At 43.8% G+C, this 20,133-nt stretch overlaps 1 protein-coding gene across 1 annotated transcript; it reads left to right on the top strand.

Annotated features, from left to right (window-relative positions):
• Nucleotides 1–120: 120 nt before the first annotated feature.
• On the top strand, nucleotides 121–6,917 carry LOC120049956 (protein mono-ADP-ribosyltransferase PARP12-like). Its single transcript, XM_038996488.1, has 7 exons — nucleotides 121–538; nucleotides 808–943; nucleotides 4,761–5,032; nucleotides 5,189–5,276; nucleotides 5,389–5,519; nucleotides 5,753–5,901; nucleotides 6,100–6,917. The coding sequence occupies exons 1-7, from the start codon at nucleotides 246–248 to the stop codon at nucleotides 6,837–6,839; spliced, it is 1,809 nt and encodes a 602-aa protein (XP_038852416.1). The 5' UTR covers nucleotides 121–245; the 3' UTR covers nucleotides 6,840–6,917.
• Nucleotides 6,918–20,133: the final 13,216 nt, after the last annotated feature.

Genomic DNA, 20,133 nt, shown 5'->3' with positions numbered 1-20,133 from the left:
CTCGGGCAGAGTTCAATGTGACGTATTTAAAAGGCTGTGTACCGTCATTAGTGTGTTCTATTGCCTGTTTGTTATACTTGGCTACCTTCATAATAGGGGAGTGGTTAAATACACTGTAAGTTTCATTTAGTCAGAAATGGTTTTGTCGCATGCTGGTCACCTGTTTGGTAGTTAATGGAGAGCAAAGTTCTACTTCATATTTGACAATATACGTACAGTTCATGTAATTGCGAGGGCCAACAGTCATGTGTTGTACGGTGACGGACATGGATACAACAGCTCTGATCTACAAGGTCCTCTGTGCCCATGATGGGTCCTTTGAGCTGGGAGAATTGCGTGCCAACATTAGCACCATAGAAGATGACCTGGAAAGTGTTTTAGGGAATCAGGAGATGTTTACCAGGGCTGTCTCTAAGGGAAACAAACTGATCGTTGCCCAGACGAAGATGAGGTTATGCAGAGCTAAAGGATGTAGTGTCTGCAGCAATTTACACCTGTGTAAGTTCTACCTGTTTAGAACATGTCCATCCAATGAGAGGTAAACCTTTTTTACTTTTCTGTTTTGTTTTTACTCTGGCAGTTATTTACCTGTCATATTACTTCTATTCATTCTACTGTTTTATTTCTTCCACATTCTAAATTCATGTGGTCTTACAGAATGTGACATAGGTAATGCACTACAGTATAAATGTCAATTGCTACAGGTTCATGGCAGTTTGTAGATTCGACATTTAAGCCATTTCAAAAATAAATAGAAATTCAAGAGCTAAATAAGAAAACGCCTCTCGCTCTTCTTGTGATTCCCAGACAAGGATGCCGTCTCTGCCATGAGCTGACGTCAGAGCATAACATCAGAGTCCTGAGAGAGCATTATCTGGAAAAACTGGACAGGAAGGAGCTGTGTACATTACTGCTGCAGAATGACAACGCCCTTTTACCCCCAGTATGTGCGTCATAGGCATTCAGAAAGTATTCAGACCCCTTGACTTTTTCAAAATGTTGTTACGTCACAGCCTTATTCTACATTGGATAAAATATTTTTTTCCCCTCATTAATCTGCACCCAATACCGCATAATGACAAAGTGAAAACAGGCTTTTAGAAATTTGTGCAAATGTATTAAACATAAAAAACAAATACCTTTTTTACATAAGAATTCAGACCCTTTGCTATGAGCCTCGAAATTGAGCTCAGGTGCATCCTGTTTCCATTGATCATCATTGAGATGTTTCTACAACTCGATTGGAGTCCACCTGTGGTAAATTCAATTGATTGGACATGATTTGGAAAGGCACACACCAGTCTATATAAGGTCATACAATTGACAGTGCATGGCAGAGCAAAAACCAAGCCATGAGGTGTAGGAAATTGTCCGTTGAGCTCCGAGGCAGGATTGTGTTAAGGCACAAATCTGGGGAAGGGTATCAAAATATTTCTGCAGCATTAAAGGTCCCCAAGAACACAGTGGCCTCCATCATTCTTAAATGGAAGAAGTTTGGAACCACCAAGACTTCCTAGATCTGGCCACCCAGCCAAGCTGAGCAATCAGGGGAGAAGGGCCATGGTCAGGGAAGTGACCAAGAACCCGATGGTCACTCTGACAGAGCTCTATAGTTCCTCTGTGGAGATGGAATAACCTTACAGAAGGACAACCATCTCTGCAGCACTCCACCAATCAGGCCTTTATGGTAGGGTAGCCAGACGGAAGCCACTCCTCAGTAAAAGGCACATGACATCCCACTTGGAATTTGCCAAAAGGCACCTAAAGACTCTCAGACCAAGAGAAACAAGATTATCTGGTCTGATGAAACCAAGATTGAGCTCTTTGGCCTGAATGCCAAGCGTCACGTCTGGAGGAAACCTGGCGCCATCCCTACAGTGAAGCATGGTGGTGGCAGCATCATGCTGTGGGGATGTTTTTCAGGGGCAGGGACAGGGAGACTAGTCAGGATTGAGGGAAAGTTTAATGGAGCAAAGTACAGAGAGATCCTTGATGACAATCTGCTCCATAGCACTCAGGACTTCAGACTGGGTGAAGGTTCACCTTCCAACAGGACAACGACCCTGAAGCACACAGCCAAGACAACGCAGGAGTGGCTTCGGGACAAGTCTCAATTTCCTTGAGTGGCCCAGCCAGAGCCCGGACTTGAACCCAATCTAAAATCTCTGGAGAGACCTGAAAATAGCTGCGCAGCGATGCTCCCGATCCAACCTGACCGAGCTTGAGAGGATCTGCAGAGAAGAATGGGAGAAACTCCCCAAATACAGGTGTGCCAAGCTTGTAGTGTCATACCCAAGAAGAATTGAGGCTGTAATCGCTGCCAAAGGTGCTTCAACAAAGTACTGAGTAAAGTGTCTGAATAATTACGTAAATGTTTTTGCTTTGTCATTATGGGGTATTGTGTGTAGATTGATGAGGGGGAAAAAATTATAATACATACAATACATAAGGCTGTAACGAATATTATTATTTTTTTAAGTCAAGGTGTCTGAATACTTTCTGAATGCACTGTTTAGTTCAGCCTCTTTACAATTTAAGTTGAATACAGTCATAAAGATGCAATGCCAGCAGGGAACACAAGCAGATTCTTACTTTTGATTCACAGGCATTGTATATTCAATGTTTATTTCCCCATGTCCAAAATGACTAATGATGAACGCACAGACTTGGGGCTATCATCCAAGTATGTTGTCGTGTCTTTGGCTATGCCGGATTAAGTGATATGACATGCTATTCTATAAAATCCTTTCTCTGTAATTAATATTACCTGATTGAGCTAATCATGTAAATGTAATTAACTAGAAAGTCGGGGCACCACGAAATAATATTTATAGAGCAGTTATCTTCCGAATAAACTCTTAAAGACCTAGTAATATTTTACATCAATAGCAGTCAATATTAATCGTCACCTTATTTCAGTCTCATCTGAAAGTTGTAAATTCTTGGTTCACGAACCCTGGCTAACAAGTTGAATCAGCAATTGTTAGAGGAATTTTAATTCCTATGTATTCATTAACCAATTAAATTAAAATACTCAGTCTGTACCCAGAGTTTGTAAGGTTCTGGGGGAAGTGAAACAGACGGAGACCAGTTTAAAATAGTCAGTGACGTTTATTCTCGAGAGCTCTGATCATAATCACATGTACCTTAGTTTATATATCACACATAGCGTCATAGCGTACGAAATGTCCCTCCTCCTCTTGGACAATGACGAAGCTGCTTTTAAATTCCATTCCAACACATACATATTGCTTATCATATGCTACCACATGTTACATTATTCTACTGCAAGCCTAACGGTTTCTCCCCTCCCTGGGTGGGGAGACTTTCTTCCTGTTATCAGTTTAACAGTGGTCACAAGTTGTCTGTCACAAGCTGTCTGTTAACAGTTCCTCTTTGCCAACATTCTTCATCAGACAGGGTAGAATTCTGTTAGTTACAATCCTGCGTTAAATGTATACATATTTTAGTCATTATACATAAAATCCATAACACCAATACAAAATTGGGTTTAATTATTTATTTACTAAATACCTAATTAATCACACAGAATTACATATACACAGAATGAATCATACCTTGATTACAAATTATGTCATAAAGGAAAACGTCCCTAGCGGACGGAACAGATATGACAGCTGGTTACACAAAGAAAAGGGGGGTTGGGTTTGAGTGAAAGAGCGGGAAGACTGAAGAACAAAGGGAGAAGCGATGTCTCTATCGTAAATACAGGATCTTATGTATTCTAAATTACCGCCCATTTGGAAAAGGAAAATGCAATGAATATTTACTCTGAGCTGCGCTTCAATAGGTTGGTGGTAGATGGAAGGCCGTGTTGCCCAACAGAGTCCTTTGAAGAGTGTCTCTGGTGGTGAACGGGAAACATTGTAGTGTCGTCGTTGTGTGGTAGACGGGATACTCTGTCTGTCCTCTCCTAGCCCAGTTTACAGCGGCCGCTGCTAACTCAACGGCTAGGAGGTATCACTTCTGTAGCGAATAAGAGTTCAAAGTTCATACCATTCGCAACCAAAGCTCACGCTGAGGTTGGCTTCGTTCTGTAGTAATTATCTGAAACCTTCTGACATTGGATCGTCATCCTAATGTACCCGGAACAGGAAGTTATATTGTCGTCAAGGCTTTATATAGGAAGGGAGAGGAGGGCGTGTTTCATAGTTTATAACCAATGTCTCTTCACGTGGGCGGGCCACTGAGTCGGGTCTAATTCACTCATGAAAACCCAATTCTCACATTTTAGAAGCTAAAATCACATTTCATCCCCTCACAAATAATTTCATATTCAAACATTTAAATTGCACAACAATTCCATGTGAATCTGATAACTATAATGTGTAGACTTTCCACTGTACCGTTTGTCATCCTATCATTGATGAGAATCTCTCAGATGATAACCGAACTGACATCATATTCATGAAGTACCAACGCATATGTTCAACTGGTTGGATTACCAAAATATGGTTAATTTCCCCCCACCTTCTGATGTTCCCAGAATCTCTATGTTAACCAAGGGATTTTCAATAGTCACATCAGTAGGGTAGAGAGAGGAAAAAAAGTGGGAGAGGTATTTATGACTGTCATAAACCTACCCCCAGGCCAGCGTCATGACAATGTGTACTAAACTGAGCATGCAGATATCTGTACAAATAATGAATTTGAATTGGGGCTGATGCACTTAAACAGAGTTTGCACTACCCAATGTCCTTATCAAGCCCTCATCAGGAGTGGTCTGTGTTTGTCTCCAGGTTTGCTTCACATACAACAAAGGTAGTGGAGAGTACGGCTACTGTCCTGACAAGGAGAGCTGCAGAAGACTCCACGTCTGTGAGCGCTACATCAGAGGAACCTGTGCTGCAGAGGTGGACTGTGACAGGTCTCACGACTTCTACGAACCCCACCCGCTCAACACCCTGCAGCAGAGGGGAGTACCTAATGAACTGGTGGCATCCATGTTGTCCACCTACCGCAACATCCAGGCAATCAGGGATACAACTGATGCTAGTGACAACTCACGTTGGTAAGAGACCTTGTAGAGTAGCCCACACTATCCTCGTCTCCGGGCTCAATTGCTATTGGATATAAATTCGGAGAGAGAGCTGCCAGGTGGTTGAGATTATACTGTACTGACTGTATTTTCTTATAATGCGGTCTAACTTTCTCTACTCATCCTCAGCAAAAAAGACTCTGGTAACCGCCTTCTGAAATCCAAAGCTTTACCCAGTCACTGGGATAAATCTTCAGTACCTGAAACTGGATTCAAGGTTCATAATCATTTTTTAACTCATAAGATCTTCCATCTGGTCAGAAGGCAGTGAAATATAAAGCTATTACATTGGTAAAATTAGGTGTTCTTTTCAAATGCATTCTCTCTAGAGGGTTGCTCTGCAGAGTTCCTCAGCTGAGCACAAGAATATTCTGGATCTTTTCCATCAAACTATGACTGGCTTCAGTGTGAAGACTATTGAGAGGGTGCAAAATCGGATCCTGTGGGAGGTCTTTTCGTGGTAAGAATCACAACTCCTCATGCCAAATAAAAAATGTAATCTACCCAAGAAATATATTCATATTGTCTGCGTTAATCAAAGCGGTTACAACATAACATATGCAAACAGATGTAACATGTTAATGGTAATTGGTACTTAGTTTTCTAGCAGCAAACGAGCAGACACATGCAAATGCTATGAGGTGACACGCCAATGAAGATACTGACAAATTAATCTGTTGTTCCTCTCCCAAGGCAAGAAGATGTGATGAGAAAGACAAACGCAGGGAAGGAGAATGAGAAGCAGCTGTTCCATGGAACAGACTCTAAACATGTGGATGCTATATGCCTGCAGAACATAGACTGGAGGATGGGTGGAACACAAGAAACGCCCTATGGGAAAGGTGATTTCTGCATTTTAGATTTTAAAGTTTATATAAGAATTTGTTATGTTATGTGGAAATGGCATTGGACCACATCTTTTTGCCTATGCTCTTTCACGTCACATTGTGGAAATACAGTGGAAAAGTTGACCAAACAAATGTCTTTGTTATGTGACACTGTTACTGTGATTGTTCTAATTCTAACCCATGTCTTTCCAGGAAGCTACTTCTCTAAGGATGCCAAGTTCTCCCACAGCTACACCAGCCATTCAGAAGTCAGGTCCATGTTTGTTTGTCGTGTGCTGGTGGGAAACTACACACAAGGACACTCCAGCTACCTCTGCCCCCCCTCAAAAGATGGAAGTCACACCATCTCCTATGACAGTTGTGTGGATGATATCTACAACCCCTCTGTATTTGTGGTGGTCGGGAAGCACCAGGTTTACCCAGAGTACCTTATTCAGTACAGGGAAGGGTCCAGGCCTGGGACCTATGTTCCACCACCTAACTTTGTCCAAAACCAGAGCCACCACAACATGTACTGGCAACTTACTCCAGTCATGCTACACTCACAAGCCACCCCTGTGCTGCCCAACAATGCAAGGTTCAGATCTCCTTGCCCAACAGGACCTGCCTTTTCCCAGCCCACACTCAGTACCCAGCCACTATTTTCACATTACTCAAACCCACCCAGGCCTCCCTCCAATCCCTCTGTTTCAAACCCTTCAAGACAGAGAACCCCCAGACCTACCTTGACACATGCTTCTGCACAGTTTGGCTCCCTTAACTCCTTGACACATCCATCGTTTCAGCCAGGCCTGATGACTTACGTCTCTCATCCTCTACCCTGGGTCGGCTCTATGACCTCCATACCTCGCGCACCTCCACCCAGGACAAGATCACAGTTTGCTAAAATGAAAGCAAAAAGTAAATCTACGGCATCACTAGATAATCTATAATCCTTGGCAGTCTATTTTTATAAAAAATGTATTTAGAGGGAAATGACCTTTTATGTGTAAATAAATTGTATTTATGGATTTTATTTTGAAATGTGTCCTTTTTAGCTCAGTTGGTAGAGCATGGTGCTTGTAATGCCATGGTAGTGGGTTTGATTCTCGGGACCACCCATATGTAAAGGGAATGCACGTATGACATTAAGTCACTTTGGATAAAAGCGTCTGCTAAATGGCATTTATTATATAATGTGTAGTTCAGACAGTGTTGACAAAAGAATCAGAATTGGGCTGCCTGTTTAAATGCTGTCATAGTAGTTTCTGAATGCACCACTGCATAAAATAAAATGTAAATGTTTTTTCTACTTTTTAAGGCGTTTGCTTCCCCCTTGTGGTGATGTTGCTGAATTGCACCCTACTTATTCTACATTTCTCCTCACATCTAGTCAAACATCCAGTCAATTACTTTCTATTGGTCATTGAGTATATTTAGTTGAAAACACAAATCCAACTACTTTACAAAATGTGTCAGCAGACCATAAGTCCCAGAGTAAAGGAAACGTGCTCATCATATTCCTTGTTACTAGTTGAACATCACAGGAGGCTGCTGAGGGGAGAATGGCTCATAATAATGGCCGAAACAGAGCAAATGGAATGTCATCAAACCCCTGGAAACCATGTGTTTGATATCATTCCACCAATTCCGCTCCAGTCATTACCACAAGCCCGTTCTCCCCAATTAAGATGCCATCAACCTCCTGTGTTGAACATCATTCTTGTTTGTTGCAAGGGTTTAACACACCAACTATGCATATTTGACATGAAAATTTAATTATCATTCAGAAACACTACAAATTGTCAACAGGTTGAATTTTGACTGGCAAATTGTTTAACTCCTGCACTCTAGATGATGTGATAGTAGCAGATGTGTCAGAAGTAGTGCTCGATGTGGAGTGGTGAGACCCCGAGAGTGTGGAAGAGTCTGTGTAAGTGGGGGAGTATGATGAGTGAGAAAGTGTGTGGTAAGGTGTGCTCAATGAGGATGAAGGGAATAGGTACTGCTGGCAGAGAGAGTGCGAGTAGCTCTTTCTGAGAGGCTGTGACCCTGAGAGGGTGTGTCAGTTGAACGGAAGGTATGCAAGAAGTGGTGCTGGCAGGGGTAGTGAGTGTGCAAAAGGGGTTGCTGGAGCGAGTGAGTGTGCGAGTGTGGGCAGTGCCAGGGCTAATGAGTGTGTGAGAGGGGGCACTGGCTGAGGGAGTGAGTGTGCAAGAGGGGGCACTGACTGAAGGAGTGAGTGTGCAAGAGGGGGCACTGGCTGAAGGAGTGAGTGTGTGAGAGGGAGCACTGGGTGAGGGAGTGAGTGTGTGAGAGGGAGCACTGGGTGAGGGAGTGAGTGTGCGAGAGGGGGCACTGGCTGAAGGAGTGAGTGTGCGAGAGGGGATGCTGGGTGGCCAAGTGGGTGTATAAAATGGGGTACTGGCTGTACGAGAGGGGGTACTGGCTGTACGAGAGGGGGTACTGGCTGGGGGAGGGAGTGTAAGAGAGGGGGTACTGGCTGGGGTAGTGAATGTATAAGAGAGGCTGCTGGGTGGGGTAGTGGGTGTATGAGAGGGGGTGCTGGTTTGGGTAATGAGTTTATGAGGGAGTTTGCAGAATAAGGGAGTTTAAGACCAATTAGCTTGGCCTAGGGTGGTATCCAACAACTGAGAACTTGAGGCTGGCTTCATGAGGACTGCAGACTGACTGAATCCCAATGGAGTCCGGGCAGGTTTTGGGAGACGTGAAGGGGGAAGAGAATCGGTTGGATTAGAGAAAGTGGTGGCAGCTTGAGATGGACTCAAAGTGTAGCAGCAGCTGCTGCTTGAATCCGGTTGGATGTTGGGTATTGGACTATGTAAGTGGATTGGATAGAGACAGTTTTGGGTGGAGCTGGAGCCGAAGAGGATCAGTGCATGACGCTATCATCATATTTGATGAGGAACTCGGGGGAACACCTGGTTCGTTTTAAACACCACATATATGGACGGGTCCAGGACAATTTCCACACAGCTGTCATAGAAAGTGGGGGTTCCCTCGCCTTTTGGAGGTGGAGGTACGATGGAGGTACGAGTTCCCTCGTGTGTAGTCACCAACAACCACCCGACAACAAACATGGACCTCACTCCTGAGTGGCTGGTGTAGCTGTGTGAGTACTTGGCATCCCTGGCAAAGTAACTCCCTAAAACAAACAGAGAAGATCATCAGTAAAACAAAATGACAGACTATAGTGAGATAATGACTGCTTCTAAAATCTAACTACACTTCTGACAGATGGTTAACATGAGGTACCTTCGCCGTACACAGTTCCGTTGGTTCCACACAGTCTCCAGTCAAAGTTATCTCTGCAAATGGCGTCTACATGTTTTGGGTCCGTTCCATGGAAGAGATGTAGCTCCTTGCTCTTTTAACCTCCATTGGTTTTTTTTCACCAAATCTCTTTTCCTAAAGAAATAGGGATAAAAACAGCTGCTTCCCCATAATCTTGTTCAAGCCAGAGTTTACTTAGCATTTTGGAAGTAACACGCTAGGATTGTGTGTGAGAGTTGATGTAAACATACCCCTGGAAGACTTCCCAGAGGTCCCTGTTTTGGACCCTCTCGATGCTGGTGATTTGGAAGCCCCTCATGGTCTTGTTGAAAAGTTCCTGGACCTTCTGATAGCCCCTGTCAGAACTCAGAAGAGTGACTGTCTGCAGGAGGGGAAAACAAAATGGTTGTCACAGCTGAAACAAAAAGTTGAACACTAACTTTCTTATAAGCCTAAGCAGAATAACCACATGTAAACAAGTGACCTTGTATCCAATATCAGGCATGGCAGACCAATTCTGAGAGGGGTTGCATGGTCTATTTGTCCTGAGGATAAATATAAAAGAGAACATGACAGTCAACACTAAGAAAATAAGTAGCTCAGTTGAATACCTATATTTACTTCTCCACTTATTATCAAAGTCTTGATTATGTCATTGTGAATGTTTATTAGGTTAAATACAGAACATGGTGCCCTTCCTCTTAGTCCATCCTCATCCATACATTACCTGCTGTCTGCAGTTGACACAAACACAGGACGTCGCCATCCTTACAGTGCCGTATCTTTAGTTTTTTTGTGCCATGTCTGTAATTACAAGAATAACTATTTGAAATATGTCTGTTGCAAATGAAACATATTTTGCACAAGAGTGTTGTGTGTTACCTCTGAAACTCAGCTCATAAGACTGCTGGCCTGCAGTGAACTTCACCACAGCACTTTGATCCTCCTGGTACCTTTTCTCAAGGTCTTCACTGGTGACGGACGACAGTCTCTTTCTGTGATTTATAGGAAAAAAACTCAAATTCAAGGGGAACAACAGTTTACTATATCTATTATTGTCCTCGTAACACATCAGCCTGTTTGAGTGTTTCACACCACTTACAATGGATGCGTACTGGACCCATTTGCCGTACTCGTCCTCCCAGAACCACGCCCACTCTGTGGTCAGGACGTACATTGGCTCGGTCACAGATTGAAGTGTGGATGGAAGGTGAACTTCACTGAATCCGTGGCTCATGACTTCAAAATGTACACACTTGGATCCCTCACTGTGAAGCCATAAGAAAATGTAAATGGTAAAGCAATCAATCACCATGACCAATTCCCATTACAAGAATGTACTTCATTCACACTGCAAAATATTTTTATCTATTTTAATATGACATAACATACTGCACCTTTGTATCTTAGAATGGTCACAGAAGTCTCTCTAGATTGCTTCGTTTTTCTGGCAGGGCAAACGAAGTCTGACCGTTCTTCACTTCCCAATTGTAGGGCCTTTTATAGTGGATGCTCCAGCATTAATCTGAACAGACATTAGGTTTATATAACAGACGTTACATTTATGTAACAGTCTGTCATGAGAGACTTGTGTTAGCCAGAAGGACAACAGAATATCCTGCCATGGCCTCCATTCACAAAATTGATGCTAGGCTTCTAGTGTTGCTTTGAAAGGTTTATCAAATGAAGCACAACATAGTGCATTATTGTGGATGTACAGTACATGGTTGACGTTGTCCTATGAGGAGGATATGATATTGTGTATCTACTGACAACCTTTAGATCTAGATAAACTCATATCCAGCCAGCTATCCTGGATTCTGTCGGAGTAAGAAAAGGGGCAAAAAGTTCCCCTGATCTCAGGTGTTCTGCCAAAGCAAACGTGGGAAAGTTAAACATCCCAGCAACGCTCTCCCTCTTAAAATTGACCTCCTTGTTTGCAGTGCCCCTTGACAAAGAACAGCCAGATCTCATTCCTCACTGTCAACAAACAACTGATGTGTCATAAAAGAAATGCACCATCCTCCCCAATGTTAATATTTTCAATCGACCCTCCCCTTGTACTGCAAAAAATGTGAACACCCTCTCCCCTTATAAACTCAGCAAAAAAAGAAACGTCCCTTTTTCAGGACCCTGTCTTTCAAAGATAATTCATAAAAATCCAAATAACTAAACAGATCTTCATTGTAAAGGGTTTTAACACTGTTTCCCATGCTTGTTCAATGAACCATAAACAATTAATGAACCTGCACCTGTGGAACGGTCATTAAGACACTAACAGCTTACAGACAGTAGGCAATTAAGGTCACAGTTATGAAAACTTAGGACACTAAAGAGGCCTTTCTACTGACTCTGAAAAACACCAAAATAAAGATGTCCAGGGTACCTGCTCATCTGCGTGAACGTGCCTTAGGCATGCTCCAAGGAGGCATGAGGACTGCAGATGTGGCCAGTGCAATAAATTGCAATGTCCGTACTGTGAGACGCCTAAGACAGCGCTACAGGAGACAGGATGGCAGCTGATCCTCCTTGCAGTGGCAGAACACGTGTAACAACACCTGCACAGGATCGGTACATCCGAACATCACACCTGCGGGACAGGTACAGGATGGCAACAACAACTGCCCGAGTTACACCAGGAACGCACAATCCCTCCATCGGTGCTCAGACTGTCCGCAATAGGCTGAGAGAGGCTGGACTGAGGGCTTGTAGGCCTGTAGTAAGGCAGGTCCTCACCAGACATCACCGGCAACAACGTCACCTACGGGTACAAACCCAACGTTGCTGGACCAGATAGGACTGGCAAAAAGTGTTCTTCGCTAATGAGTCGCGGTTTTGTCTCACCAGGGGTGATGGTCGGATTTGCGTTTATCGTCGAAGGAATGAGCGTTACACCGAGGCCTGTACTCTGGAGTGGGATCGATTTGGAGGTGGAGGGTCCGTCATGGTCTGGGGCGGTGTGTCACAGCATCATCGGACTGAGCTTGTTGTCATTGCAGGCAATCTCAACGCTGTGCGTTACAGGGAAGACATCCTCCTCCCTCATGTGCTACCCTTCCTGCAGGCTCATCCTGACATGATCCTCCAGCATGACAATGCCACCAGCCATACTGCTCATTCTGTGCATGACTTCCTGTAAGACAGGAATGTCAGTGTTCTGCCATGGCCAGTGAAGAGCCCGGATCTCAATCCCATTGAGCACATCTGGGACCTGTTGGATCGGAGGGTGAGGGCTAGGGCCATTCCCCCCAGAAATGTCTGGGAACTTGCAGGTGCCTTGGTGGAAGAGTAGGGTAACATCTCACAGCAAGAACTGGCAAATCTGGTGCAGTCCATGAGGAGATGCACTGCAGTACTTAATGCAGCTGGTGGCCACACCAGAAACTGACTTTTACTTTTGATCTTGACCCCCCCTTTGTTCATGGACACATTGTTGCATTTCTGTTAGTCACATGTCTGTGGAACTTGTTCAGTTTTTGTCTCAGTTGTAAATATTTGTATGAACATAAGATTCAACACGTTAAGTTTGCTGAAAATAAACGCAGTTGACAGTGAGAGGACGTTTCTTTTTTTGCTGAGATATAAATACAGTTAATGTCAGAAGTTTACATACAGTGTAACGGCTGTCGTCGGAATGAGACCAAAGCGCAGCGTGGAAAGTGTTCATGATTTAATGCTTTAAAAAAACACTCAAACAAAATTACAAAAGGTGAAAACGAACATGCACAGTTCTGTCAGGAAAAAACACTAAAAAGAAAACAACATCCCACAGAACCCAAATGGAAAATGACAACTTATATATGATCCCCAATCAGAGACAATGATAGACAGCTGCCTCTGATTGGGAACCACACTAACATAGAAATAAGGAAACTAGAATGCCCACCCTAGTCACACCCTGACCTAACCAAAATAGAGAATAAAAACCTTTCTATGGCCAGGGCGTGACATTAGTCACGTTTAAAACTAGTTTTTCAACCACTCCACACATTTCATTAAAACTAGTTTTTCAACCACTCCACACATTTCTTGTTAACTATAGTTTTGGCAAGTCGGTTAGGACATCTACTTTGTGCATGACACAAGTAATTTATCCAACAATTGTTTACAGACAGATTATTTCTCTTATAATTCACTGTATCACAATTCCAGTGGGTCAGAAGTTTACATACACTAAGTTGACTGTGCCTTTAAACAGCTTGGAAAATACCAGAAAATTATGTCATGGCCTTAGAAGCTTCTGATAGGCTAATTGACATAATTTTAGTCAATCAGAGGTGTACCAGTGGATGTATTTCAAGGCCTACCTTCAAACTCAGTGCCTCTTTGCTTGACATCATGTGAAAATCAAAAGAAATCAGCCAAGACCTCGGGAAATTGCTCCTTGGGAGCAATTTCCAAACGCCTGAAGGTACCACGTTCATCTGTACAAACAATAGTACGCAAGTATAAACACCATGGGACCACGCAGCCGTCATACCGCTCAGGAAGGAGACGCGTTCTGTCTCCTAGAGATGAACGTACTTTCATGTGAAAAGTGCAAATCAATCCCAGAACAACAGCAAAGGACCTTGTGAAGATGCTGGGGGAAACAGTTTTTTATTTCACCTTTATTTAACCAGGTAGGCAAGTTGAGAACTTCTCATTTGCAACTGCGACCTGGCCAAGATAAAGCATAGCAATTCGACACATACAACAACACAGAGTTACACATGGAATAAACAAAACATAGTGAATAATACAGTAGAACAAAAAGAAAACAAAAAGTGTATATACAGTGAGTGCAAATGAGGTAAGATAAGGGAGTTAAGGCAATAAATAGGCCATGGTGGCAAAGTAATTACAATATAGCAATTAAAATACTGGAATGGTAGATGTGCAGAAGATGAATGTGCAAGTAGAGATACTGGGGTGCAAAGGAGCAAGATAAATAAATAAATACAGAATGGGGATGAGGTAGGTAGATAGATGGGCTGTTTACAGATGGGCTATGTACAGGTGCAGGTAGTTTGACAGCTGGTGCTTAAAACTAGTGAGGGAGATATGAGTATCCAGCTTCAGAGATTTTTGCAGTTCGTTCCAGTCATTGGCAGAGAACTGGAAGGAAAGACAACCAAAGGAGGAATTGGCTTTGGGGGTGACCAGTGAGCTATACCTGCTGGAGCGCGTGCTACGAGTGGGTGCTGCTATGGTGACCAGTGAGCTGAGATAAGGTGGGGCTTTACCTAGCAGAGACTTGTAGATAACCTGTAGCCAGTGGGTTTGGCGACGAGTATGAAGCGAGGGCCAGCCAACGAGAGAGCGTACAGGTCGCAATGGTGGGTAGTGTATGAGGCTTTGGTGACAAAACGGATGGCACTGTGATAGACTGCATCCAGTTTGTTGAGTAGAGTGTTGGAGGCAATTTTATAGATGACATCACCGAAGTTAAGGATCGGTAGGATGGTCAGTTTTACGAGGGTATGTTTGGCAGCATGAGTGAAGGATGTTTTGTTGTGATATAGGAAGCCAATTCTATATTTAATTTTGGATTGGAGATGCTTAATGTGAGTCTGGAAGGAGAGTTTACAGTCTAACCAGACACCTAGGTATTTGTAGTTGTCCACGTATTCTAAGTCAGAGCCGTCCAGAGTAGTGATGCTGGACGGGCGAGCAGGTGCGGGCAGTGATTGGTTGAATAGCATGTATTTAGTTTTATTTGCGTTTAAGAGCAGTTGGAGGCCACGGAAGGAGAGTTGTATGGCATTGAAGCGCGTCTGGAGGTTAGTTAACACAGTGTCCAAAGAGGGGCCAGAAGTATACAGAATGGTGTCGTCTGCGTAGAGGTGTATCAGAGAATCACCAGCAGCAAGAGCGACATCATTGATGTATACAGAGAAGAGAGTTGGCCTGAGGATTGAACCCTGTGGCACCCCCATAGAGACTGCCAGAGGTCCGGACAACAGGCCCTCCGATTTGACACACTGAACTCTATCTGAGAAGTAGTTGGTGAACCAGGCGAGGCAATCATTTGAGAAACCAAGGCTGTCGAGTCTGCCAATAAGAATGTGGTGATTGACAGAGTCGAAAGCCTTGGCCAGGTCGATGAATACGGCTGCACAGTAATGTCTCTTATCGATGGCGGTTATGATGTCGTTTAGGACCTTGAGCGTGGCTGAGGTGCACCCATGACCAGCTCTGAAACCAGATTGTATAGCGGAGAAGGTACGGTGGGATTCGAAATGATCGGTAATCTGTTTGTTAACTTGGCTTTCGAAGACCTTAGAAAGACAGGGTAGGATAGATATAGGTCTGTAGCAGTTTGGGTCAAGAGTGTCTCCCCCTTTGAAGAGGGGGATGACCGCGGCAGCTTTCCAATCTTTGGGAATCTCAGACGATACAAAAGAGAGGTTGAACAGGCTAGTAATAGGGGTTGCAACAATTTCGGCAGATAATTTTAGAAATAGAGGGTCCAGTTTATCTAGCCCAACTGATTTGTAGGGATCCAGATTTTGCCGCTCTTTCAGAACATCAGCTATCTGGATTTGGGTAAAGGAGAAATGGTGGGGGCTTTGGCGGGTTGCTGTGGAGGGTGCCGGGCAGTTGATCGGGGTAGGGGTAGCCAGGTGGAAAGCATGGCCAGCCGTAGAGAAATGCTTATTGAAATTCTCAATTATAGTGGATTTATCAGTGGTGACAGTGTTTCCTAGCCTCAGAGCAGTGGGCAGCTGGGAGGAGGTGCTCTTATTCTCCATGGACTTTACAGTGTCCCAGAACTTTTTTGAGTTAGTACTACAGGATGCAAATTTCTGTTTGAAAAAGCTAGCCTTAGCTTTCCTAACTGCCTGTGTATATTTGTTCCTAACTTCCCTGAAAAGTTGCATATCACGGGGGCTGTTCGATGCTAATGCAGAACGCCACAGGATGTTTTTGTGCTGGTCAAGGGCAGACAGGTCTGGAGTGAACCAAGGACTATATCTATTCCTAGTTCTAAATTTTTTGAATGGGCATGCTTATTTAAGATGGTGAGGAAGGCACTTTTAAAGAATAGCCAGGCATCATCTACTGACGGGATGAGGTCAATGTCATTCCAGGATACCCCGGCCAGGTCGATTAGAAAGGCCTGCTCGCGGGTACAAAAGTATCTATATCCACAGGAAAACGAGTCCTATATCGACATAACCTGAAAGGCCGCTCAGCAAGGAAGAAGCCACTGCTCTAAAACCGCCATAAAAAAGCCAGACTACGGTTTGCAACTGCACATGGGGACAAAGATCGTACTTTTTGGAGAAATGTCCTCTGGTCTGATGAAACAAAAATAGAACTGTTTGGCCATAATGACCATTGTTATGTTTGGAGGAAAAAGGGGGAGGCTTGCAAGCCGAAGAACACCATCCCAACCGTGAAGCACGGGGGTGGCAGCATCATGTTGTGGTGGTTCTTTGCTGCAGGAGGGCCTGGTGCACTTCACAAAATAGATGGCATATGTGGAAGGAAAAATATGTGGATATACTGAAGCAACATCTCAAGACATCAGTCAGGAAGTTAAAGCTTGGTCGAAAATGTGTCTTCCAAATGGACAATGACCCCAAGCACACTTCCAGAGTTGTGGCATAATGGCTTTAGGACAACAAAATCAAGGTATTGGAGTGGCCATCACAAAGCCCTGACCTCAATCCTATAGAACATTTGTGGGCAGAACTGAAAAAGCGTGTGCGAGCAAGGAGGCCTACAAACCTGACTCAGTTACACCAGCTCTGTCAGGAGGATTGGGCCAAAATTCACCCAACTTATTGTGGGAAGCTTGTGGAAGGCTACCCAAAACGTTTGACCCTAGTTAAACAATTTAAAGGCAATGCTACCAAATACTAATTGAGTGTATGTAAACTTCTGACCCACTGGGAATGTGATGAAAGAAATAAAAGCTGAAATACATCATTCCCTCTACTATTATTCTGACATTTCACGTTCTTAAAATAAAGTGTTGATCCTAACTGACCTAAGACAGGGATTTTTTACTAGGATTAAATGTCAGGAATTGTGGAACTGAGTTTAAATGTATTTGGCTAAGGTGTATGTAAACTTCCGACTTGAACTGTATATGCACACACATTTTTTTTTTTTAAATGTGTAATTTATTACTCCTGTTGACAGCACTGTATGAGCAGAGAAAAATACTTCCCCGCCCCTGTCAACAGCACCCCCAACCTAAAACATCTTCCCGCGGCCATGAACCTACGCAGAACATGTTGACAAACAGATTAAAAGGTTAATAACGTCACCTTCTGTGCAGAGCCCTCGCTCCTTGCATCATGATCTCTGGTAGATAAAGTATAATTGGTGACCGGATCAGGAGATCCGTTCAGGGTGGAAATACTCTGATGAATCTTCAGAGGATAAGAGCTCTATGATAAAAGACTTAACGTTTCTAGAAAAGGAAGAGGATTTATTTTTGTTCTCATTTTAAAAAGTGTGTTTTGGGCAGCCTGGACGTGACCCTTGAACGAGATGGCCGCATGAACTAGGAGCTCCGCACAAGTAGTTTCCAATTCCTAATCTTACCTCCACTTCAAGTTTAAACTCATTTAGCTTTAGTCAAAAAGTCATGGCGGCTTCAAAAGGCAACACTACAGGTGACATTTTTACCCGGACTCGAGTACTAGCGACGGAAAAAGCCTCCAAGAAGCAGCTAGCTTCAGAAAAAGCTAGCGCCATTAGCCAGGAGAAAGAGGACCCGTCCCCCCCCCGAGGCCCAACGAATGCCAACCTCGCACTCTGTCGAAGACATCTTTTCTGAGCTGAGATCCCAACGTACAGAACTCAACACTAAACTAGATGCCATTAACGCTCAGCTCAGTGCGATAGGGGGCAAGGTGACAATCCTGGAAAATGCTTTGCCTGACATAAACAACAAGATAACCATAAACGCGGGGCGCCTGGACGAGGCAGAGGGGCGAATCCTATCCACGGAAAACTTATTGACAGACGCCATGGAAACAATAGCATATGCTAAAAAAAAAAATAGAGCAGCTGGAAGAGAAAACGGAGGACCTGGAAAACAGGGGGCGAAGGAATAATTGTGTTCTATTAAATCTGGGCGAAAAAGAAGAGGGGAAACATGCCACTGATCCGCTACCTGCAAGACAAACTTCCCGAGTGGCTCCACCTGTCCACCGACAGGCCCATAGAACTCGAGAGAGCTCACGGAGCACTGAGGCCCCCACCAGCAGCCAGACAACCACCGCGCCCAATCACCATACGTTTCCTGAGATTCACCGACAAGGAACGAGTCCTACAGGCGGCGAAAACCAACACCATTACAGTGGGAAACGCCAAACTCACCTTACTCCAGGACCTGTCAGCTGGAATACGCCGAAAGCGCCGAGAGTTTGACGAGGTGAAGAAATGCTCCATTGACCGAGGCATCTTTAGGGGATTCAAATACCCAAACGAGCTCAGGATTCTTCACCAAGGAGCCCTGCGACACTTCAAAACTCCCGAAGAGGCAAAACGTTTTTTGAAAGACAACCCCGGTCAATGAGAAATGGACCATTGACTAAATGCGATTACTGTTATTACTAAAGGAGGTAAGACAACATATAGCCGATATCCAAAGACCCACCGCCCTGCTAAATTTCATTATAGCCGTCCAATCAATATTTATGTTCCTTTAGCTGAGAGGGATAGGCCCCATATTATAACCTAGGCCTACTGTATGTAGGCTGGGCTATTGATTTTATTTTCTCCCTTTTTTAATGTGGTCTGGACGGGGGCTACGTTGTCAGTTACTCAATGCGGGCGGAGAGGATGAGGCATTTCTTTGGTGGGGAGGGGGAGACGTTGTGCGTTGCTAACTGTTCCCGGTCTTTTTTTTGTTGGAACACAGAATTGTGACTGAGCGGGGAGGTAATAGATCCAACGGGATATGTCGAGTTGTTTGGGAACTCGGCTGGGGTGTTCAGAGATTGTTATTTTATGTAAACCATTTATTTTCCTTTTATGTGAACGCAGCTGTAACTACTATCCACCTTTACCCAGAGATGACTTGCACTAAAGTTCGATTACTGTTCGATGACGATGACTAGTACCTTAAATCTATTGACATGGAACTGCCACGGTCTAGGCCATGCAATAAAACGGAAAAAGATACTATGTGCTCTAAAAAAGGAAAAAGCAGACATCGCGCTATTGCAAGAGACACACCTCTGTGATGCTGAACATGCCAAACTCCGCAGAGCTTGGGTGGGACAGGTGTATTTCTCATCTTTCAAATCCAACAGTAGAGGTACAGCAATACTTATCCATAAGAATGTTCCATTCATAATTGACAAAAACATATCTGATCCGGAGGGGAGATTTATTTTGATAACTGGGTCACTGTATGGGCAACCAATTACTATCTTAAACATATACGCCCCTAACACAGATACTCCTGCTTTTATGTCGAAAATGATAACTCTGTTCAATGAGCATTGTGTTTCCTTTGGAGTGTTGGCCGGAGATTTTAATTGTACCCTGAACCCAACCCTAGACAAATCATCTCAAGTCACCACCACAAATCCTAGATCTGCAAAGATGTTGAACTCTCTTACTAAAGAGATGGGACTGATAGATATCTGGAGAGAGACTAATAGCTCAGCTATGGACTATACATACTACTCTAATGTCCATAACACCTACTCCCGTATAGATTACATTTTTATCCCAAAGAGTTTCATAAATTCAGCCACGTGTACAATCGGACCCATAGCGCTTTCGGATCACGCCTTTGTCCACCTCCGCTTTGACCTCTGCAAAAACATCCCGAGATCAAAGAGCTGGAAATTCAACACCTCCATGCTATCAAACGAAGCATTCCATACATTGGTAACTACATGGATAGACAACTACACACAAGACAACAAAGATTCTCCTGTTTCTCCGGCCACAATGTGGGACGCTGCTAAAGCCACACTAAGAGGTCATCTAATTGCA

The sequence above is a fragment of the Salvelinus namaycush genome, chromosome 6, assembly GCF_016432855.1.
Source record: "Salvelinus namaycush isolate Seneca chromosome 6, SaNama_1.0, whole genome shotgun sequence".
Taxonomy (NCBI): Eukaryota; Metazoa; Chordata; class Actinopteri; order Salmoniformes; family Salmonidae; genus Salvelinus; species Salvelinus namaycush.
Note: the sequence above shows the minus strand (reverse complement) of the source record. Positions and strands in the feature narration are given on the sequence as shown.

What these genes read in the sequence shown, in the direction of transcription:
- LOC120049956 (XM_038996488.1), top strand. Translation starts at nt 246, where the DNA reads ATGTGTTGTACGGTGACGGACATGGATACAACAGCTCTGATCTACAAG. An exon ending in ACATGTCCATCCAATGAGAG is followed by an intron (nt 539 to 807) that starts GTAAACCTTTTT and finishes TGTGATTCCCAG; the next exon opens with ACAAGGATGCCGTCTCTGCC. An exon ending in AGAAACGCCCTATGGGAAAG is followed by an intron (nt 5,902 to 6,099) that starts GTGATTTCTGCA and finishes ATGTCTTTCCAG; the next exon opens with GAAGCTACTTCTCTAAGGAT.